This window comes from Balaenoptera ricei, chromosome 8 (assembly GCF_028023285.1).
Source record: "Balaenoptera ricei isolate mBalRic1 chromosome 8, mBalRic1.hap2, whole genome shotgun sequence".
Lineage (NCBI taxonomy): Eukaryota > Metazoa > Chordata > Mammalia > Artiodactyla > Balaenopteridae > Balaenoptera > Balaenoptera ricei.
Window position 1 is genome coordinate 89,094,716 of NC_082646.1, and position 23,055 is coordinate 89,117,770.

At 42.6% G+C, this 23,055-nt stretch overlaps 1 protein-coding gene across 1 annotated transcript in view; it reads left to right on the forward strand.

Moving 5' to 3' along the window:
* The first annotated feature begins 2,970 nt into the window (after window positions 1-2,970).
* CAT (catalase) overlaps window positions 2,971-23,055 on the forward strand; it is a 41,157-nt gene continuing 21,072 nt past the window's right edge. Inside the window, exons 1-4 of the mRNA XM_059931368.1 lie at window positions 2,971-3,126; window positions 20,008-20,179; window positions 21,550-21,660; window positions 22,637-22,767. Coding sequence (XP_059787351.1) covers window positions 3,061-3,126; window positions 20,008-20,179; window positions 21,550-21,660; window positions 22,637-22,767 — 480 coding nt within the window. The 5' untranslated portion in view covers window positions 2,971-3,060. The remainder of the gene's footprint in view (window positions 3,127-20,007; window positions 20,180-21,549; window positions 21,661-22,636; window positions 22,768-23,055) is intronic.

The window sequence follows — 23,055 nt, forward strand, 5'->3', positions numbered from 1 at the left end:
TTTCAGGGCATTTCCCATGTTCTTTTGTGGTGGGCTACTCCTAAATACTCTTTGAACTGATCACATGTATTAACCATTCTTGCTGTGATACTGTATTGTGAATTTTATGTTATTTTCATCATCATCATTTTTTTAATGTCAAACCAGCAAGAAATTAATAAGAACCTAAGCAAGTGTGATTAGGGAAGACAATTCCTGGCCAAGGGAAGAGGATGAGCAGTGCAAGGTTCAGCAAAGTCAAGAATCTTAGTTCAGTGGAGTGTGGAGTACAGATAGGGCAGTGGTGGGAGATAAAGACCAAGTGACAAGACAACAAAGTGTGCTGGAATTTGATAGGGGAGGTGAGAAAAGAGTGTCAAACTTTGGCAAGAGGCTGAGGATGGGCTACTGTGCCTTTAGATAGAGGAATCAAAGGCCCAGTGAGGCTCACCAGACAGAGAAAAGGCCACACAGTTGCTTGGTATCAGAGTCAGACATAATTCTGCCACTCTCTAGCCTGTGAAACTTTATGAATAATAACTAACTATACATGGAAGAGACTGCAAGTCACTTAATTGTATTCCACTAAACCCAACTAAATGAATCTCCAGCTCGATGTCTCCTTAACAGAATGCCAAAAATAACTACAGTCACTCCAATGACACCTGATAAAAGAGGTAGTGTGGTGGAGGGGAATTCAGAATCAAAAGAGACCGAGGTCATATTCAATCATGGTTAAATATCTCATTCTAATTTTATGAAAACACATTGCACGTAAGCACATTGTGAGGACACCTCCCAGAAGTTTGGAAGGAACGTGTGTAGGTGAGGAACTCTAAAATTTAAGCTTCATTAACTTCGTGGTAAATCCGACTTTGGAGCTGATGTAATGAATCCTTTGGCCCCTCTCTCCTCCTAAGTTCCCATCTCATGCCGGCCCACCATTGGCTGAACTCAACAAGAAGGCAGGGTATCATGGGGCCAAGTGGATGATAAAAATCAAGATTCCTGGAGTACAGATTAGGATTGAGAAGGGTGGAGAGTGGATCTGGAGGGGCAAACAAAAACATGCCTACTTTTCAAGAGAAGCAGATAAGTTAAGTGATGATCTGGAGAGGGAATTGCATTTGATTCAACTCATGGTGAAAACTAGAAAGAATCAAAAGTCCTACCACTGAGCAGCTGAGGCCCAGGAAACAAAGGGCCTTTAAAATAAGGAGACATATGCATCAGTGGGTACAGGAGATGAGATGTACATAGAATCACTGGAGAAATCATGTACATTATTGAATACTTGAAAGTTGTCTATGGGCACTGTGTTTTTCTTTCTTACTTTAGGGTTTTCTAATAGGTCTGATAATTGTAACGTGACTTGGCAAAAAGTTTTGGTAGCCCTCCCTAGCTCCTTTCACTTAATTTAAACTTGAAAGACTTATTCTCATGCAAATAATGTTATAAACAGTGGTTAGATTTCCAGTTCTATTCACAAAAATCCTTTGTCATACAAGTGTGACTGAACTAGAGTCCTAACAGTATGCTAACATTTCAAAGACAAGCTCAAGCATAAAAAGTGATATGAACCCAGAAGTAAAAGAAAAGAGTGACAGCCTGTCTGGAATAAGGCAATCCCTGACCACACGAGGATGGAAACAACTGAGGGAAGGGAAGATCTGAAGAATAAGTGTGATGCCCTATGAGTGGGAGGTTCACATAGTGGAAGAAAAATCTATGATGTGGCCTCAGGATGAGAAGTTGTAGGAGTACAGATCTCTGTTGAGGTCTAGGAGTCCTATTTTTTCCCTAGCTTTATTATGCCAAGGCAATTGTCTCAAACTTTGTAGACAATCTCTCTAGCTGGGGACAAGCAAGTCCTCCTTTCACACTTCATCTAATTAAGCATCTTGACATGAGTAAAACACCACTGAAGATATTTTCATAGAATAAGTCATAGAACTTGTTTGCATTTTTGAACTCTTGAGCAATTTTCTTCCGGAATATCACAAAATATATTCTGTTATTTCACTTATTAAAATGCACTGCTCGAACACCTCAAAAATCAGTCCCATTAACTTACTGAAGAGATTTTCTAAACTCTATGCCAGCGTTTCTACTAATAAATAGTGGGTTTGAGCATCTTAGTTAACTTAGTTAATTATTCTACATCAGGAGCAAGCCAACCTCTTGATGCTTGTTTATACTGTCATGGTGGGGAGACTTCATTGACCTTTAATGTCTTTTTGTTGTGAAGATTAAGTGATAGAGTCTGGCAACCATCAGCAGTGTCTAGCACATAGTAGACACTCAAAAATGGGGAGCCTCTGAACCAAAAAGGGAGTCTAAAAGGTTGAATTTTCCTCCTATGTATTTTAGACTATTAAGATCATTTAGAACTTGCCAATATTTTGCTTTTCTGTGTTTTTTAAAAAGGCACGTCTTTCTGTGCATAATCTGTGACAAAGAAAAAATAACGCAACATTTGAGAGTGTGACCACTGGTCATACTTAAATGCAGAATCAGTGTTTGCATTTATTCCAAATTCCATCAATCCTTCAGTTGTAAACAATATTAACATTAGAACATGACAAAACTTCATTTTGCACAGATGAACTCAACCCAGGATTTCTTTTTCTTTTTTTTTTTAAGAGCTGAGAGCATATTTACAGAGTTCAAAGCCTCACCCAGCAGGACCTAAGCGTTCCCTCAACAAAACTGGACCAACCGCTGCGTCCCAGGGCACCCTGAAGGATGCTGATAAACCGAGCAGAGAGTCACGTCCTGGTACCCGGGGCCCCGGCCCTAGGTTCCTTAATCCCGGGGTTAAGGGGTCAGAGCCGCGGAGCTCCCCACCTCTTCCAACCCCTCCCCAACCTCTCCTCTCCAGGAGTCCCAGCCCCGCCCCTATTTGGTTTCCAATCCTATCCCTCCTGGCGCTCGAGCGGCCAATCAGGAGGCGGTTCCGCCAAGGGGGGGGCGGGACAAGGGCCGGAGCTGAGGGGCAGAGTCTGAAGTCGCCAATTTCAGGCGCGGGGCCGGAGACGCGTGAGTAGAGGTAGCCTGCAACGTTCTGCAGCGCCAGACACCATGTCGGACAACCGGGATCCAGCTAGCGACCAGATGAAGCTCTGGAAGGAGCAGCGGGCCGTGCAGGTACACCCTGCGCTCTCCGAGCCGGCCTTACGGTCAGCGCAGAAAGCTAGGTGTCCGCGAGTAACGGCCCCTGCTTCTCCAGCGCGGCGGTTCGGTAGGGCTGTACCACAGATCACGGGCGGGGTGTCTGTGTGGGTGTGTGTGTGCGTGCGCGCTGCCGTTCGGTCCCGATGGACTGTTACATTCAAAGGCAGGAGGGGAGAGGGTTCTGGGGCGGTGGGCAGCGGGCCTGCAGGATTTGTCGTGGGCCGCAGGTCGCGGGTGGTTGGCTTATAATTTTGCGCTTTTGCCATCTGGGACAGAGGTCGCAGCTTGAGGCAGGAGTGAAGGCTCATGGGGAAAGAGGCAGAGAGCTGCAGCTGCAAGAAAGGACGTGAGGGGGGAAGTCGGAACAGGCTCTAGCTTTGCCTTTGCTCAAACAGTGACTACCAGCTTTCATATTTGTGGGGTACCAGGGGGACAGGGACCGTGTTTTATCATGTCGACGTCCCCAGCACCGTACACACAGCATTAAACGACTAAATAAAAAGATTTTTACACCCATGATTTCTTTTGCACTTAAAAACATCAAGTCTAGCATTTTAGAGCTAGAAGTGACCTTAGTGATTAATTAATGCGCTTATTAACACGTATGCTTTGAGTGCCAGCATGTGCTAGGAACAGTGCTGGGTGAGTGGTACAAATTCCAATGAGGCCAGAATTGCACCCCCCAGAAGCTCCAAGTCCAGTCTGGGAGACAAGACAGATAAACAGATGATTACCATCCAACGTGGTGAGGGCGCTAATAGAGGTTATCTGCAGAGTGTAAAGGGAGTGACCGACTGGGCTGGCAGGCTTCTCAAAGCAGGTGACACCTGAACAAGCGCTTTAAAGATGAGTAGGATTTCAGCCCAGTGGTGGTGGGCCAGGCATTCCTGGCCTGTACCCTGGGGTGCAGAGCCTTAAAGGGCATCTCTGAGAAGGTTGGATGGGATGAGAGCATTTATTATTCTTTTTAATAGATCTTTATTGGAATATAATTGCTTCACAATACTGTGTTAGTTTCTGCACTTCTGTTTTGAGTCTTCTTTTGTCAAATTGGCCCAGAGAGTCTGAGGGACTTGCCCAGTTCCCATGGTGGTTGGTTAATGACAGAGAGAGGACTAGAGTCATGCTTTCCTTGTCTTGTCTAGCTCTCTTTCTTAAAACCAGGTTAGTGTTAATGAACTAGTATTAATGCTGAGTTCCCATGGATTGCCTTAGAGTTCCCTGTTTGTGAGAAGGCTGCCATCCTATTCTAAGAGCCTGGAAAATTTCTCATTTTGTTCCTTATATGCTACTAGGGTATTTAACTTTTCATGAGTTCTTAGTCAAAGTGACCCAGAGAGACTTAGCATCTTACCAATCAAGGACAAGCGGCTAGTTAGTGGCAGGGTCAAGATTAGAACTCAGCTTCCTGGGGCCAGGACTCTCTCCATACCCAGTGGTTGCTGCATCCTGGTTCACATGGAGCTTTTCATGAATACTTGGTGAACTGAAAAAAATATGGACAATGTAGTGAGTTTTTCATAAAACAAAATTTATTCTCTTCAAAGGACTCCCCTGAGACTAGCTTGCCTCTTCACTGTTTGGGAGAATCATTAACTGTTGTTAAGTCATTATGACCTCGCTGGTGATTTACCCTACCTGGTCACCCATGTGAGAAACAGCTGGCTCGAAAAGCACATCTATAATTTGGGTACTTCTAGTTGAAATACTGCTGTCTCCTCTGCCCATGCATCTCAGTACACTGTTTACATTGTCCTGATTGGCAGTCACATTGATGTCTTGTTGTTCCTTACTTGAGCTGCTCTGAGTGAAAACTGCTTATTTCTTTGAGGTGACTCCCCCCACCAAAAGGAATTTTGCATATGTCACATGGCCTTTGTAATTTTCCAGTGCTTTCTTTTGAAAATTTTCAAACATTCAGAAAAGTGGGAAGAATTGTGTAGTGTATGCCCATATATCCACCACATTTGTTTTTGCTGTATATTTTTTATTACATGTTATTCCATCTGTCTGTCCCTTCATACATCCTTTAACGTGTTTTTTGGAGGTGCATTTCAGAGTAAGTTGTAGACATCAGCAGGCTTGACCCCTAAACACTAAGCATGCAAATTAACAGAATTCAATGCTTATTTATGTTTTTAAGGCAAAATTTATATGCAAGGAAATATACGAATATTAAGTGCACCATTCTGTGCTTTTTGATAAATATAAACACCTGTGCATTCGGTTCCTTTATTAAGGTACAGAAGATTCTCATTACCCTGGAATGTTCCCTCATGCTGTTTCCAGTCTTTTCCTGAAAGCCCTGCAGTCTTGCCCCAGGCAACCATGTTGATTTTCTTTTTTAACCATCGATTTATGTACTTTTTGTGTAATGCTGCTTTCATTCAGCAAATATGTTTTAAGATTTAAAAAAATGTTTTAGAATTCATTCATGTCATTGCATGTATCCATGGTTCTTTTTATTGCTGAGTAGTATTCCATTGTATGATTAGACCACCACGTGTTTATACGGTTGCTGGGCACCTGGGCTATTCCCAGTGTGTGGCTGTTATGAATAAAGTTTCTATAAAGAATCTTATATAAATCTTTTTGTACACATATGCTTTTATTTCTCTTAAAACATACCTATGAGTAGAATTGCTGGGTAAGTGAATAAAGTAATTGAATGTCTTATGAGAAACTCGTAAGCCTTTTTCCGATGCAGTTGTACCATTTTACAGTTCCATCAACTGAGTTTGAGAGTTCCAGTTGCTCCACATCCTGCCATCTTTTGGTATTGTCTTTCTTTTAATTTAAGCCATTCTGGTGGGTAGGAAGTGGTACTTGCATTCCTCTGATGACCAGTGATGCTGAGCATCTTTTCATATGCTTATTCGACCATTGGTATATATTTCTTTGATGTATCTGTTCAAATCTTTTGTCCTTTAAAACATTGGATTGTTTGTCTTATTATCCTTAATTCATAGCCCATATTTTAAGTACAGTCATGTATGGGCCAGGTGCTGCAATAATATTATACATCCCAAAGTGTATAATGGCATAAACATATTGGAAGTTTATTTCTCTCTTATTTATTTATTTATTTTATTTCTCTCTTACATGATTAGCCAAAGTGGTTTGAGGTTGAAGAAGGGGGTAGTGAGTACTCTGCGGCCCACAGTTATCGAGGGCTGCAGGCTGAAGGAGGACTCCCTGTTGTCAACACATGGTTTCTTAATGTTGCCCTCGACATCACTGTCTAGTCACACAAGGTTAAGAGCATGGAGGGAGAGTATGAGGGAGGTTTAGAGGCCAGGCTGGAAGTGGTGTAGGTCACTTCTACTCACATTCCATTGTCTAGCACCCTGTCACATGGCCACACCTACTGTGAGGGAGGCTGGGAAACATAGTCTACCTCTTGTGCCTAGGTAGCCAACCCGACTACATTGTATCCAAACATACGTTCCATGTGGTGACAATCTCTCTAGCCATTTTCTTGTGATGTGGTGATGGGCAAACAGACATAATCTCTTTTAAAAGGGTATGTCCTTTTTACTTTCTGACTTTAAAATATTCTTTCTGTTAGAAAATTATGACAGTAAAGGGTGGTATTTTTAAAAAAATCTCCACTTGCTTGGCAAATTTTTTTTTTATAAGTGGGCAGCTCTCTGTTAGTATCCTGCCTCCCACCCCCCAATTTGTTTTTATTTTTTCTGGATTGTGAGAGCTTTAAGTTATGGAATGACTGTTGGATGGCACCCTGCTGTCTCTGTCCTCAAGAACTAGATGCCGAATGTCAGGCTGGGTGTCTCCTTCTTTAGGACCCGTGTCAGCCAGCATGAAAGCAATTTTTTGGGCGTCTCTCCTTGTGGGAATATTTTGTTGCTGACAAGTGAATTGGAACCTTTGTGAACTTTAATAAGCGAGTGATGAATGAATCAAATATGTTCATAGGTATGACTTGGATCTTCTTAAAAACGTTATTTTTCTTTCTGTCAAAATACATTGAGGGGAGGGAGGTGGTTCTCCATGTATTTCCAGTCACTCTGAATGGAACTTAGATGGAAACTTTGTTGTTCATTGCTTAGAATGCCATTGGCTCTTCCTTTGGGATACCTAGGGTACTTGGTAGCCTCTGATCCCTTAAAAACTGGAGAATTTGAGCATTTCAAGGGAACCTTTTTTTTAACAGTTCCCTTATTACTTGGGAGAGAGGTTGGGTCTTATCCCATCCATTCCTGTCAATGAGTCGTAAGACAGAGCCTTTGAGGGTTTATGTATTTTTTAGGGTAACTTGATAATAACTGCATTGATGTTACACTGCTAACATTCAGGCTGGAGAAGGGGTGACTCAGTAACTTCTTGTGCACACGTGCTTTCATTTCTGGTGGCAACTACCTAGGAGTGGGACATAGTATGGCAGGAAGAGAGAGAGACAGATGGACATTAGGAGAAGTTGAATTAAAATTTCTAAGTTTTTACTTCTTTTAGCCAACAGCTAGACCACTCTGTATTTTTCTCCTGGTAAGAAAAGAGAGGCTGATTGTGAAACATAAAACAAGCAAATATTTATTTTTGTTTATTTTCTCACTTTTGTTCTTCATTTTCTTTCTGGTACTGTGACTACTGTAGTTTCTACTACAAAGAGTAACGAAATCTTTTATATTTGTGGATCAGTTGTCCTTCATTTTTTGAGCCTTTCTCTCCTCTTATTCCCTACTTCTTTGAGAAATTGAAGGACCAGAGCAATTCCCAGTGCTATCAGATTTATTTAGTAAAGTAAGTTTCAAGACAGAGAAAACCTCTTTTGCAGTAGTTATTCTGTGTATTTTCAAGGTTTTTTTCTTGGTGGGATTATTGTAATTGTTTGCTAATTATTGAAAACCAGTAGCAGTGTATTTTAACCATATCTTGCTGGAAATGTGGACAACTCACCAAGAAGAGAGGAGAAGAATATTAGCAACTACTGTGACATGTTTCCTCTTGGACAAAATAATACAAAAGAGCCTTCCTGGAAAAACAAACATTGCCCATTTGAGTGAGGGAGGAGGTGTGTTCAGTCAGTCTGTGCTCAGCCATCCAACCATGTGACCTTGAAGTCTGACATTTATTTATCTTCCTTGTAAAACGCAACTTTTTAGTTTTTTCTGGAATTAAAACTATCCACTAGAATCTAAGAAAATGATATAAATGAACTTATTTACAAAACAGAAATAGACTCACAGACAATAGAAAGCAAATTTATGGTTAACAAAAGGGAAAGTGGGCGGGGGGGGGGGAGGGATAAATTAGGAGTTTGGGATTAAGATATACACACTACTATAAATAAAACAGATAACCAACAAGGACCTACTGTATACTGTATAGCATAGGGAACTATACTCAATATCTTGTAATAACCTATAGTGGAAAGGAATCTAAAATATATATGTATATATATATATATCTGAATCACTTTGCTGTATACCTGAAACTAACACAATATTGTAAATCAACTATATTTCAATAAAAATTTTTTTAAAAAACACAGTCAATGGAGCCCATCCAGACCTACTTTAAAAGAAAGTGATTAGTGATAACATTGGATTAATATCTACCAAAAAAAAAAAAGAACAAAATAAACTACCCACTAGGGACTTCTCTGGTGGCACAGTGGTTAAGAATCTGCCTGCCAATGCAGGGAATACAGGTTTAAGCCCTGGTCCGGGAAGATCCCACATGTCGCGGAACAACTAAACCCGTGCGGCACGGCTACTGAGCCTGCACTCTAGAGCCCGCGAGCCACAACTACTGAGCCCGTGAGCCACAACTACTGAAGCCCGCACGTCTAGAGCCTGTGCTCCGCAACAAGAGAAGCCACCACAGTGAGAAGCCCGTGCACCACAACGAAGAGTAGAACCCACTCGCCACAACTAGAGATAGCCTGTGCGCAGCAAGGAAGACCCAATGAACCATAAATAAATAAATTAATTAAAAAACAAAAAACACTACCCACTAGTTTTCTTCCCTGGAATCCTTGGAATCATTTTTTATTTTCTTCAGGCATTTGCTCCTCTTGCCCCCATGCAGTTCAAGGACAGGCAATTCTTTGCTTGCCTGTGAGATCTTTTTTTAAAATTTTATTTATTTTTTTATAGAGCAGGTTCTTATTAGTTATCTATTTTATGCATATTAGTGGATATATGTCAATCCCAATCTCCCAATTCATCCCACCACGCCCCCTCCACTTTCTCCCCTTGGTATCCATACGTTTGTTCTCTACATCTGTGTCTCTGTTTCTGCTTTGCAAACTGGTTCATCTGTACCATTATTCTAGATTCCACATATATGCGTTAATGTACGATATTTGTTTTTCTCTTTCTGACTTACTTCACTCTGTATGATGGTCTCTAGGTCCATCCACGTCTCTACAAATGACCCAGTTTCATTCCTTTTTATGGCTGAGGAATATTCCACTGTATATATGTACCACATCTTCTTTATCCATTTGTCTGTCAATGGGCATTTAGGTTGCTTCCATGACCCGGCTATTGTAAATAGTGCTGCAATGAACATTGGGGTACCTGTGTCTTTTTGAATTATGGTTTTCTCTGGATATATGCCCAGTAGTGAGATTGCTGGGTCATATGGTAATTCTATTTTTAGTTTTTTAAGGAACGTCCATACTGTTTTCCATAATGGCTGTATCAATTTACATTCCCACCAACAGTGCAAGAGTGTTCCCTTTTCTCCACACCCTCTCCAGCATTTGTTGTTTCTAGATTTTCTGATGATACCCATTCTAACCGATGTGAGGTGATACCTCATTGCATCAATGCATTTTGATTTGCATTCCTCTAATAATTAGTGATGTTGAGCAGCTTTTCATGTGCCTCTTGGCCATCTGTATGTCTTCTTTGGAGAAATGTCTATTTAGGTCTTCTGCCCATTTTTTTTTTTTTTTAAATTATTTTATTTATTTATTTATTTTTGGCTGCTTTGGGTCTTCGTTGCTGCGCGGGCTTACTCTAGCTGCAGTGAGCAGGGGCTACTCTTCATTGCGGTGCGCGGGCTTCTCAATGCAGTGGCTTCTCTTGTTGCGGAGCACGGGCTCTAGGTGAACGGGCTTCAGTAGTTGTGGCATGCAGGCTCAGTAGTTGTGGCGCACAGGCATAGTTGCTCCGCGGCATGTGGGATCTTCCCGGACCAGGGCTCGAAACCGTGTCCCCTGCATTGGCAGACGATTTTTTTTTTTTTAATTTTATTTATTTATTTATGGCTGTGTTGGGTCTTTGTTTCTGTGCGAGGGGTTTCTCCAGTTGCGGCAAGCGGGGGCCACTCTTCATCGCGGTGCGCGGGCCTCTCACTATCGCGGCCTCTCTTGTTGCAGAGCACAGGCTCCAGACGCGCAGGCTAAGTAATTGTGGCTCACAGGCCTAGTGCTCTGCGGCATGTGGGATCTTCCCAGACCAGGGCTCGAACCCGTGTCCCCTACATTGGCAGGCAGATTCTCAACCACTGTGCCACCAGGGAAGCCCTTCTGCCCATTTTTTGATTGGGTTTTTTTAAAATATTGAGCTGCATGAGCCGTTTATATATTTTGGAGATTAATCCTTTGCCCGTTCATTCTTTTGCAAATACCTTCTCCCATTCTGTGGGTTGTCTTTTCGTCTTGTTTATGGTTTCCTTTGTTGTGCAAAAGCTTTTAAGTTTCATTAGATCCTATTTGTTTATTTTTGTTTTTATTTCCATTACTCTAGGAGGCCGGTCAAAAAAGATCTTGCTGTGATTTATGTCAAAGAGTGTTCTTCCTATGTTTTCCTCCAAGAGTTTTATAGTGTCTGGTCTTACATTTAGGACTTTAATCCGTTTTGAGTTTATTTTTGTGTATGGTGTTAGGGAGTGTTCTAATTTCATTCTTTTACATGCAGCTGTCCAGTTTTCCCAGCGCCACTTAGGCCTGTGAGATCCTATTGTTCCTTGAGCAGTGTATTGTTGTCAGCCTAAGGCCGTATCCCATACCAGTTAGCACGCTGCTGACATGGCCTGTTGTCACTTCAGTGATACTTTAGTATACTTTGTTTAGTACCAACGGGACCTATTTGGTTCTTGATGAAAAACACAGTTTGATTTTTTCTTACATTTATTGGATTTCACTTTTTCCATTATGTATTACTTAGTATTTTATTGAATGGCAGTTCTCCAGGCAGATGGTATAGAATAACTTAGGCAATTAGTAAAGTAGAATGAAAACCCATTCTCGCCTCTTGAGCTTAGAATGACCAACTGTTCTTGACTTATACTGTGGCCCTTAGTGGCTTAACCATGATGAAGTCAACTTACAAAATGAAGTATATCCCAATGATGAAGTGTCCACTTAGAGCCCAGAAAGTGTAGTTTTCAGTCTTTCAGGCAGTCAGAAAAATTTCCCAGTGTTGTCAGTTCACTGATTTTGTGCTAGAAAACCCCCTCAGTGTGATGTGGTATTGAGGTGAGTCACTCTCTGATGCTGAAAATGAAAAGCACATCAGACTTAATCCAGAGTTGAGGAGTAAATGGCCTACATGGAAGTTAGGGTTTTCCACTTTTTCTAGTGACAATAAGCCCTCTCTGGGCAGGACCCAGCGTTCATCACCTGGTCTGTTGTATATTTTGAGTACAGTACTGAATTTGCCTGCTCAGAGTTACCACTCATGTATGATGCAGCCCCCTATTTCTCTCCCTTGCTTCAACTTCTCCCTCATTTCTTTTCTTAGACATTTCTCTTTGATTCTTCATTGAAAAAAAAAAACAAACCCAAAACTTTATATTGTGGAAAATTTCAAACCAGAACTGAATAGGGAGGATAGTTTAGTGAACCTCCAAGTGCCTTGTCTCTCAGCTTCAATAATGAATTTCTATCCCACCAACTCCCCCCCACCCCATTTTTGAAGCAAATAGCAGGCATTGTATCATTTTATCTGTGAATATTTTAGGATGTATCTCCAAAAGATAAGACTTTTTAAATAATACTGTGGTCGCATCTATAAAATGAACAGTAATACCTCACATCGAAAGTATCAGGAGCCAGTGATTATCCAGTGATTGCTGAGAAAGGAATGCAAACTTTACAGCATTCTCTCTTTTATACACATACATACACACCACACATACACACACGCACACAGATATTGTGTAGCCCTTAGGTATAATCAAATTAGGTGACCAATTAATTTTTTCTTAATCTGTACACAAATTTTTTTAACATTTTTATTTGTAACAGACCCAACCTTAACCAAAATGTCCTCCAATAAGTGATGGGTAAGGAAACTGTGGTACATCCATACTGTGGAATATTGCTCAGCAATAAAGGGTAACAGACTATTGATACTCTGAACAACTGTGATAGATCTCAAGGGCATTATGTTGAGTGAAAAAGAGCCAAGCTCAAAAGGTCACATACTGTATGACTCCTTTTATCTAACATTCTCAAAATGACAAAATTATAGAGATGGAGAACAGATCAGTGATTGCCAGGGGTCAGGGTGGTAGGGGGAGGGAGTGGTGTGACTGCAACGGGCAGCACGAGGGAGATCTGAGTGGCATCTGACATCTGTGATAGAACAGGTCTCTATCTTGATTATACTGGTGGCTACACAGATCTACACATGTGATAAAATGACACACACACACAGTCACACACACCAATATAAAAACCCTGGTTTGATGTCATACTATAATTTTGTAAAATATAACCATTAAAGGAAAAGTGGGTGAAGGATAAAAAAAAAAAAAAAAAAAAAATACCTCACATCCTCACATTTCCAAGTAGCATGATCAGTTTCCCAGATTGTCTCTGTGCAGAAAAGAGTTTCCATGCAGGCCTGAGACTGCTGCCCTTAGAAAGGCCTATTGGCAAGGTTGGCCCTTGGCTGGCATCTGGACCTTGGCTTTCTGGAGGGTTCCCACCACCCTAACTGGTAAGAGTGGCTCACAGTGCCTAAGCTACTTGTGCAAACAATGTGGTTTATGCTGAACACCTGCTTTCCTTCCGGGAGTCAGAGGGTGTCTCTACGATCAGCCCCCAGTACAAACCCTGGGTGCCGAGTCTCTAACGAGCTTCCCTGCGAGACAGCATTTCACGTGAGTTGCCACAGCTTGCTGGGGAAATTGGGCATGTCTTGCATGACTCTCCTGGGAGAGGATTCTTGGAAGCTTGTGCTGGTTTCCTCTGGACTTCATTGTGCCTTTTCTCCTTGCTTATTTTGCTTTGTATCTAAATGCTGTAATAAATAACGGCCTGAGTATGCCTAGATGCTGAGTTCTGTGAGTTCTAGGGAATCACTGAACCCGGGGTGGTCTTGGGGACCCCTGACACTGTCTGTCTCTTTTTTTTTTAACGCTTTGTTCAAAGTCAGATGCAAATAACGTTCACACACTACATTGGTTGATATGTCTCTTAAGTCCGTCTTTCTCCTCCCTAGGGTGGTTGTAAACGAAGTTTATGTGGCTTAAACTTTAAGGGGGTCAGGTGAGGGGTCAGGCTTTATAGTCAGACAGGGTTCAGATTGAGGCTTGACCACCGGCCAGGTTACTTAACCTCCCTCCCCTTTGGTTGCCCATATTGAAAATGGGATAATAATTCTCCTTACTTTGCAGTATTGCTGTGAGAATTAATTTATCTAAAACATGTGTGTAGATTAATACATGTCAATTACCCAGCCTGAAGAATATGTGCAGGAGATGTTAGCTATGTTGTTTTGAGAGGTGCTATAGTGTGTGGGTAAGATTTGGGTCCTCGAGCCAGTCTGCTTGGGTTCAAATTCTGCTTCTGCCCCATTCTAGGTGGGTGGCCTTGAGCAAGTTGTATAACTTCTTGGTGCCTCAGTTTCCTCTTCCGTGTAATGGAGATTATTATAATCTTTACCTCGGAGAGGTAGATTAAATGTGATAACCCGAGTAAAGAGTTTAGAACAACGCCTGCAGAGCAAGCTGATATTTGTTGTTTTGAGGCTTGAGCGCGTCTAGTAAGTTAGGCCTCTCACGTACACGTCGCACACCTAAGCTGACAGAGAAGCAGGGAGTCGGTGGCATGAGAGGAAGCCAGAATCACCTTTATTATCAGTAGAGGCTTGACTGGAGAACGTGGCTTAGGAGTTTTGGCCAAGAGGGACTGCTGAGACCGCTCTCCTGAGCTGAATTTATTTACCCCTTGTGTTTAGGCAGCTCTGGAGATTACCAGAGGAACGGGTGCTGCCTGCAGCCATTGGTTTCCAAAGGGGAGAGAGTGGAGCCCTGTGTAGGCCTGGGTCCCTTTCCCAAACTGCCCCATCAGGGAAAGTCTCCCCCCTTCTTTGGATCAGGACAGAGGCCTGGAGCACCCCACTGTCATTCCCTTCCCCACCAAGAAATCTGAGGACCAGGACTGTCTTTGGTTTTCTGTACACAGGTGTGTCATAGGCAGTGATTTGCTAGAAATACTAGGTATATTCTGTATTGATCTCCGGGAATATAAAGCTGTCATTATGACTCTGTTGGGATTGAAAGTTGGGGATGGTTTGCATGACCACTGTTTTTCAATCTAAAAAAGGAAAACTAAGATGGTTAGCAAGTTCTTGGAAATTCTGTCAGCAGTGGGCACTAATCAGTGGAAGCTAGGTTGATAAAATATTTCGTCAGAGAAAGCCAACCTGACTCCTCCCAGGAAAATTTCTTCATCCGTGTCTTAGTTTGAGCCAAAAAATACAAACAGCAAAGCCAAAGTGGAATTTTACTTTAACTTTGAGTCCTTCTTTCTAATCATGGTGCCAGTTTTTAGCCAGGCCAAAGTACTTCTTTGCCAATTTCTGCAGCAGTTTTTATAACACGTTTGTCTGAAGGTGATTGATCAGAATATGAAGTTACAAGTTCAAATATTTCTCTTTTATTTTTTGGAGGGGAGGTGCAGGGAGAGGCATAGACTATTGTTGTATCCTCCTCCTTTTTAGAAATAATCCTTCTTGGCCATTTCATATTGGTCCATAGTTTAATTCATTCCCATGTTGAATCCACAGCATTGGTTGTGCACTTGTTGGTAACCGAGCACTGTGGCAGGTGTCAGGGCTATAGATGCAAAAGGAGTGTGCTGTCTAGAGGGGAAAAACTGTGAAGTACACAGACAATTATAATATTTATTCTATGGGGCACAAGAAGATGCCCTTGGCCCAGCTCATGGGGTGGCATGGGCAGGGCAGGAAGAGCAGTCCAGGAGAAGCATGTATGAATGTCATGAGGGATTGGCAGCCAGAAAGATGTAAACACATTAACAGGTACTGTTGCTGCTTTTCTAGAGAGGGAGCTCTTAGAATTGTCCAGCAACAGAAAAGCTCTTCTGTCTTAAAAAAATTCTAGTTCTAAAGTGACCTTGCACTGAGTTAAAAAACAAACAAACAAAAAACCCCCAATAATCAGCAAGTTGGCAGATACATCTTTGCCCTTCCATACTTGTTATATGTTGCAGGTAAACGTGTGCTGCCACATTGAAATCTGTGTAAAGTTACTTAAATTCTCTGAGCGTGTGGCATCACCCATTAAATGGGAGTAATGACATTTATCTCCCTGGGTTCTTGGGAGGCTTGAATGAAGGTAGCTAGGATAAGGCCTTGTGTATGGCAGGTGCTTGAGAAATGGTAGTTACAGAGGGAAATGAGGAACATATACAGAACATATGCAGTTCTGTCAACTGCATTGATTCTGTGTTTGTCCTTTCTAATTAGCTTTGGACCAGCAGTAACCACACTCCATCATATTCCTAGAGAAAGCCCAGAGCTTGCGTCATGGGATATTGTTTCTTTTGTTTGATGCTTGTGAAAAACAGGGGTGCAGGCTACAGGACATGGTTGTATTATGGTTTTCCTGGCACTCACTGTCCTCAGGAGCCCTCTGTCCACCCTCCTCCAAGACTGCAGACCTGTAGCATTGTGTGTGCAGGACACAGGGATGCTTCTTGCCAGGCTGTGTGGTCTGTGGCGACGGGGAGGACAGGGACCCTGGCTGGTGAATGAGTGAGTGTTGAAATGAGTCGCCTGAGGGGCCCTTGTTCTAAATCTACATGCCCCCGCTCCACCACCGCCTGCCGCCTCCCCCCTCACCATCCAGCCTGCAGAGGGGTCCTCCTTGGGATTGTTGAACTTCTAATGTGACCCAGGTGTGCTGTGGCGGCTTTTTGTATCCTTGACCTGCAGACAAGCTCTGAGTTATTTTTCCCTCCAGCCCTTTCTCTCCCAGCCTCTGGCTGAAATCTGCCACGCTGTTGCTCTTATTGTCGCTGCCAGGTGGTTGCTGCCTTTGCCGTTTGTAGACTTTTCATTTTTTCTCTTCTTCCCTCCCTTATCCACCCCCCCACCCCCCGCCCCCCATCACCTCTGCCCTTCTCAGCTTGTGCAGGGAGTGGCTTCATCGGACTGTACTCGTATAAGCAGGTATCATCTTCCAAGTTTTGCCATTCCAGGACATTTTTGTCATCGCTTGTAGCCCTGGAGGGCTGATTTTCACTGCTTTCTGCTTCAAGTTCAAAATTATTCTAAATGCTTGAGACTCCTGGAAGTTTGACTCAAACGAAAATAAAAACAAATTGTATCTACACGGGGGCTGATCACAATGCTCACTGCATGGAACTAGCGTTTTTTCAGAAATGAGTTTTAAAACTTTGCTTTCGAGGTCCGTTTCCCAGCCCCACCCTCACTTTCAGTAAAGCTTCATTGCGTTAACTCTCTCCATCTCAGCGAACATACTGAGTCCTTCTTCTCGTCTAGTAAATACTCTTATCTTTGCTCTAAGTCAGTTTTTCTTATCTGATGTTGCCCTAAACACGCCCTGAAGTCGGGGATCTTTTCCTCCCTAGTCTTTGCCCACTGGCCTCCCTTCTGTCTTGCTGACCCTGTTGAAGCTTTTCCTGCCACACTTGTTTTAAAAGCAAATTGCATATCCATTAGCTTGTGTGAGGAAAGGTGTTAAAAGTGAGAACAATTGATCTATTAGACCAGGGAATAAGAAGAGGTGCCAAATGCTACATTTGTAACTTACAAACCCAGGTTTCATTTCTCCAGGGGATGGGTGTTATGGAGGAGATTCCTGCGTTGGGGGGAGGGAGGCCAGTGGTGGCAACGTTCCAGCATTGCCACGCTAAGATTCCATGATTCAGTGTCACCAGGCGAAACCATCTCATTCTTAGTTCTTCACTCATTCATTCACTCATCCGGCTTACTCTGCATCTGCCTCCTTTGGGCATGGTTTTTATTCTTGATTTTATCACGCTGACCTGGTCATGAGGAGGGGTCTTCTGATGTGGTCTCATTTGTTTCTCGGCAGCAACTCCTTCCTGTATTAGGGATGCAGAAAAGTAAATGACACTCTGACCTGTTTACCTTTCCTTTTACTAAGCTTGGTATTCTCTCTCATACTCTTCTCCTTTATGGGATGTTCCTCCCCTCCACCCCCCCCCCCCGCCATTTTTAGGTTTCCTTTAGTGCCTTGATTATATGATGAAATGAGCATGTAAAGGGTGGACAGACTTAGTTTACTCAGACTTTTTACAATTTTAATTGTAGATCATCCAAAAGCTTTAGGTTAGTGGTGGTTAATCCTGGCCTCACTTAGGAATCACCTGGAGAGCTCAAAAAAATAGCAGTGATGCCTGAGCCTCACCTAGACTAATTATATCAGTAGTTTCTAGGGGGGATGGCCAGGCATCCGAGTGCTTTAAAAAGTTCCAGGTGGACTTCCCTGGTGGCGCAGTGGTTAAGAATCCACCTGCCAACGCAGAGGACACGGGTTCGAGGCCTTGTCTGGGAAGATCCCACATGCCGCGGAGCAACTAAGCCCGTGTGCCACAACTACTGAGCCCGCGTACCACAGCTACTGAAGCCTGCGTGCCTGGAGCCCGTGCTCCGCAACAAGAGAAGCCACTGCAGTGAGAAGCCCGCGCACCGCAACGAAGAGTAGCCCCCGCTCACCGCAACTAGAGAAAGCCCGCACATAGCAATGAACACCCAACACAGCCAAAAATAAATAAAATAAAGTAAATTAAAAAAAAAAAAAAAAGTTCCCAGGTGATTCCAGTCACAGCCAAGGTTGAAAAATCAAGGTTTTAGGTTTAAACTAAAGGGGAAATTGTGCAATTTCACTCTTCCTTTTTCTGATTCATTTTCTAGTTTAGATTTTAAACAAGTATACAGTGTCACACTTATTAGCACATGTGTGTCTTCAAAAGAGGGTGGTGTGATTGGGTGGTAACCACAGACTGGACATGTAAGCTTTCATATAGTTTGGAAGGGTTTGCTGCCGGATGGGTAAGGGATAGGGCGAGAGAGTCTGGATGGATACCTACATATCTGTCATGGTTTCTAGAAAAATAAAGCCAGAAATGCTTTGTTTCTGGTATCAGGTCACTTTCTCATGGCCAGTACAGCAGTAACGTGTGTTTGCCTAGTGTGTGGCCTTATTTTGTGTACATTCAGTTCTTTTAATCCATGTGTTAACCCTGGGAAGTAGTTATTTTTTGTCCATTTTTCAGATGAAAAATAGACTCAGAAATACTGAGTAACTTGCTAGTAGCCACACATCTGGTAATTGGCAGGACTGGGAGTTGGACCCACCCTGTTGGAGATGGCTTAGCTCTGCGTCTCCCCTGATTTCCTAGTGACCAGGGGAGGTCGTGGGAGAGGCAGTTGGCTGTAGTCAAAAGCAGAGTGTGACCACAGCTGGGAGCTGCCCAGGATCATGTGAGGCTTAAAAGTGCTGTCCCCACTCTAGAGAAGGGACAGCTTCCCCACTCTAGAGAAGGTACAGGGTGGATGAAAACTAATTCTTTATTACCGTAAAACAACCTATCTCATCTCAGAGACATTTGGCATCTTTAGAAAACTAATACTATAGGCACTTCCCTGGTGGTGCAGTGGTTAAGAATCCGCCTGCCAATGCAGGGGACATGAGTTTGAGCCCTGGTCCAGGAAGATCCCACATGCCACGAAGCAACTAAGCCTGTGCGCCACAACTACTGAGCCTGAGCTCTAGAGCCCGTGAGCCACAACTACTGAGCCTGCGCTCTAGAGCCCGTAAGCCACAACTACTGAGCCGATGCGCCACAACTAGTGAAGCCTGCGTGCCTAGAGCCCGTGCTCCGCAGCAAGAGACGCCACCGCAGTGAGAGGCCTGCGCACCACAATGAAGAGCAGCCTCCGCTCACCGCAACTAGAGAAAGCCTGCGTGCAGCAACGAAGACCCAACACAGCCAAAAATAAATAAATAAAATAAATTAATAAGTTTAAAAGAAAAAAGAAAATTAGTGCTATAATCCATCTTACCAATAACTGTTTATTATCAGTGACAACAAAAGCCACTGACTTTTTTTTTTTTTTTTGGAATTGAAAAGAGATGTTGCGAATAGCTGGTACACACTGCTTGAGAGAAATGAATACATTGTACAGGATGAGCTGCCTTGACCTCTGCAGCAGTCAGGAAGAGTTTAGAAGACTGAGTAAAGCATTTACAGACATAGCTTCTGTGGGGACCATCATCTCACTATTAGTTTGGACGTTCCATGTTAAGCACATATGATGCGTTTTGGAGGATCCGTATCTGGGGTTTCCTGTGTGGAGCCCGGCGGCTGTACCTGGAGCAGGGGTGGAGCAAGTTGGCGAGTTATTTAGCCATCTTCCTGCTCCTCAGAGCAGATTTCTTAGGATTTCTGCGACCTGACTATAAATTTCAGGCAATTGCATATTTTGAGTATTTCAGTACTTTTGACACAGGAAATTTAAAAAGAGTTTGGGTAGAAGGTATAAAAAATGCAAAACGATGTGCCCTGTGATAGCAGAAATTAAGTGTGTGATTGTACTGACTCTCTTACACTCTTCTCCTCTCATGTTCACTTAGAAACCTGATGTCTTGACCACCGGAGCCGGTAATCCGATAGGAGACAAACTCAATATTCTTACAGCAGGGCCCCACGGGCCCCTTCTTGTTCAGGATGTGGTTTTCACTGATGAAATGGCTCACTTTGACCGGGAGAGAATTCCTGAGAGAGTCGTGCATGCCAAAGGAGCAGGTGAGAACTTGCTCATTTGCTGTAAAAGGGCCGTTTCATAACACCTGGGTTAAAAATTACTTCTCAAAGGATCAGAGCTCCTTTAACAGAAGTGCTAAATCTCCATTCCAGGGGGAAGGGAAAAAATGTCTGTCAATAGAGGAGTCAGTAATTAAATGATGGTTATTTCCCTGGATTGCACATTATATATAAAATATTTTTTACTGAAAATAAAAGTAATCTTCCTTTTAGTCCATTATGAAGTTTAGTGAAGAAGTAAAAATGTGGAAATACCGACACAGACATACTGTAATTACAATTAGATTTAGATGGTGCACTTAACTGGATAAACACTGGAATGAACTGGGCAAAATCAGTGACGGTTGTGTTAGTGTGGTGGGTTTGTGGTGATTTTTCCTTTCTGTTGAAAACTTCTGTAAAACTTTTATCTTGCTTTTATTACAGAAACAGAAGATGGGGGTGGCGTTTAAAAGAAAGCTAAAAACTCAATAGGAAAAACAAAGCTTGATAGAAAGGAAGAAGAAGTTTTGTTTTAGCTGCTTGCTTGGACTCCCAGTTAGGACTTCCCAATTTCTTTATTTGCTCTTCCATCTTCTCCAGCTTTTTTTTGTCTGTTTGTTTTGTTTTGTTTATTTATTTATTTTTGGCTGTGTTGGGTCTTCGTTTCTGTGCGAGGGCTTTCTCTAGTTGTGGCAAGTGGGGGCCACTCTTCATTGCGGTGCGCGGGTCTCTCACTTTCGTGGCCTCTCTTGTTGCGGAGCACAGGCTCCAGACGCGCAGGCTCAGTAGTTGTGGCTCACGGGCCCAGTTGCTCCGCGGCATGTGGGATCTTCCCAGACCAGGGCTCGAACCCGTGTCCCCTGCATTGGCAGGCAGATTCTCAACCACTGCGCCACCAGGGAAGCCCTTCTCCAGCTTTTTTTGCGTGTCTTTTTCCTCATGATTTTGATATGCTGTTCAGTTTGTTGTTTGGCTCTGTGGCGACCTTCGTAAGTGCTCAATCCTTCTCTCCCTGGGTTTTCTCCTCCTCTCCACCCTGTTCTTTCTCTCCTAGGTCCTGCCTCTACTTCAGGGGCCTCTCAGGCCCTGTGTCCTTGTGGCAACCTTGACTCGTTCCTTCTGATCCCACCCATCTCCTCCTCCTCTTTGGCTCCAGCTGTGTAGCACTCAGCTTAGCACTAAGTGACCTAGGACTCTGCATTTTGCTCTCATCATTTTGTGTTTGGTTATCTCCCCTTCTCCCATCATACTGGAAGCTCCCAGAAGGCCAGTGTTAAGCCACCAGTTTCTCTCTCACGCAGATGCCTATTGAGGGCCTGATGGCCTGAGTGACGGTCTTGTGATGAGGATTTCTGTGTCTTTTTCCTTAGGGGCTTTTGGCTACTTTGAGGTCACGCATGACATTACCAGATACTGCAAGGCGAAGGTGTTTGAGCACGTTGGAAAGAGGACGCCCATTGCAGTTCGCTTCTCCACTGTTGGTAAGTTGGTCTGTTTGCATTTCTGGTGTTGCTTAACTCAACTGTGTATCTTATCTGGGGCATTTATAACTTAATTTCAAGAGAAAACTTATTAGACAATAGAAAACAAGTACTTCTTCAAATGATAGCAAGGTTTTACAGTAGAAAAAATATTTTAACACATGTAGAAAGTTACTTATAATTCTGTTTGTTGAGGTCTTAGGAAATCATACTTACGCAGAGGCCGCCTCTGCAATTCTGTGACATTTGGAAAGAATTTTTCCTACAAGTGGTTGCATGAAGTGGGAATCTTACTTAGTAGCTATGATAACAGTTGCCCTTTATTGAGAATTAACTCTATGCCATCCACGGTTGGTGCTTTACTGACATTGTTTATAGTCTGTAGATCTACTTTGCAAGGTGGGGTTCTTTCTATTTCAGAGAGAGTAAGTGATTTTTCTCGTGTTACAGAGCTAGTAAGAGTTAGAGCTATCAAACTGCATCTCAGCACACCACAATGCCTGATTAATTCTGTTTCTGCATGAATTTGTGCATTTTAAAATACTGTGAAATGCAAAAGTAAATGAAATTAAGAATAAGAATTTATGTTTTGACTCATTTTCTTAGTATTAACCTCATAATTTTGACACTCACTTATTCTCTTTGTTCACTACCTTAATCTTCATAATTATTCTCTTCCCTTAATTTAAATTTTAATTACCTGTGTGAACAAAGCTATCTTTTTATGTTAAGCGGATAATCTTTTCAGCTGTTGTTACATACACTCTCTCATTTCTCTCAGTTAATTCTTTTGTTTACTTTTTAGTCTGAGTTAGCTGGTGGGTAGTAGAACTAATAACCCAGGCACTTAAATACCTAATTTACTTCTAGAAAATGAATTGGAAAGGATAGATCCCAGTGTTTCTTTATGACTTTAGGCTTCTTGGATGCAAAGTACTCTTGTGGAGGCTTCATTTTTCTCGTTTGAATCTTCTAGCTGGAGAATCGGGCTCAGCTGACACAGTTCGTGACCCTCGAGGGTTTGCAGTGAAATTTTACACGGAGGATGGTAATTGGGATCTTGTTGGAAATAACACCCCCATTTTCTTCATCAGGGATGCCATATTGGTAGGTGATGAAGTATTTTGCACTCTGCAGATATTTGTTGATTTAAATTGATTTCAAATACTCTGTATAGATTGGCATTTGAGGAAAAGCCCTGGGAAAAGCAGAAAGAAGAGAATTTGGATTGGCTAGATTGCCTTTTTAAATTTTTTTTCTGTATTTAATATCTTTTTATAAGGTCAGATAACAACAATTATCATTGGTCTTAGTTTGGCACTTTGGGATTCACTGCCATTATGGGAATAGTCCAGTTTTCCTTGCAGAGCTTGGGAGATGAATAAAAAGAGGCAA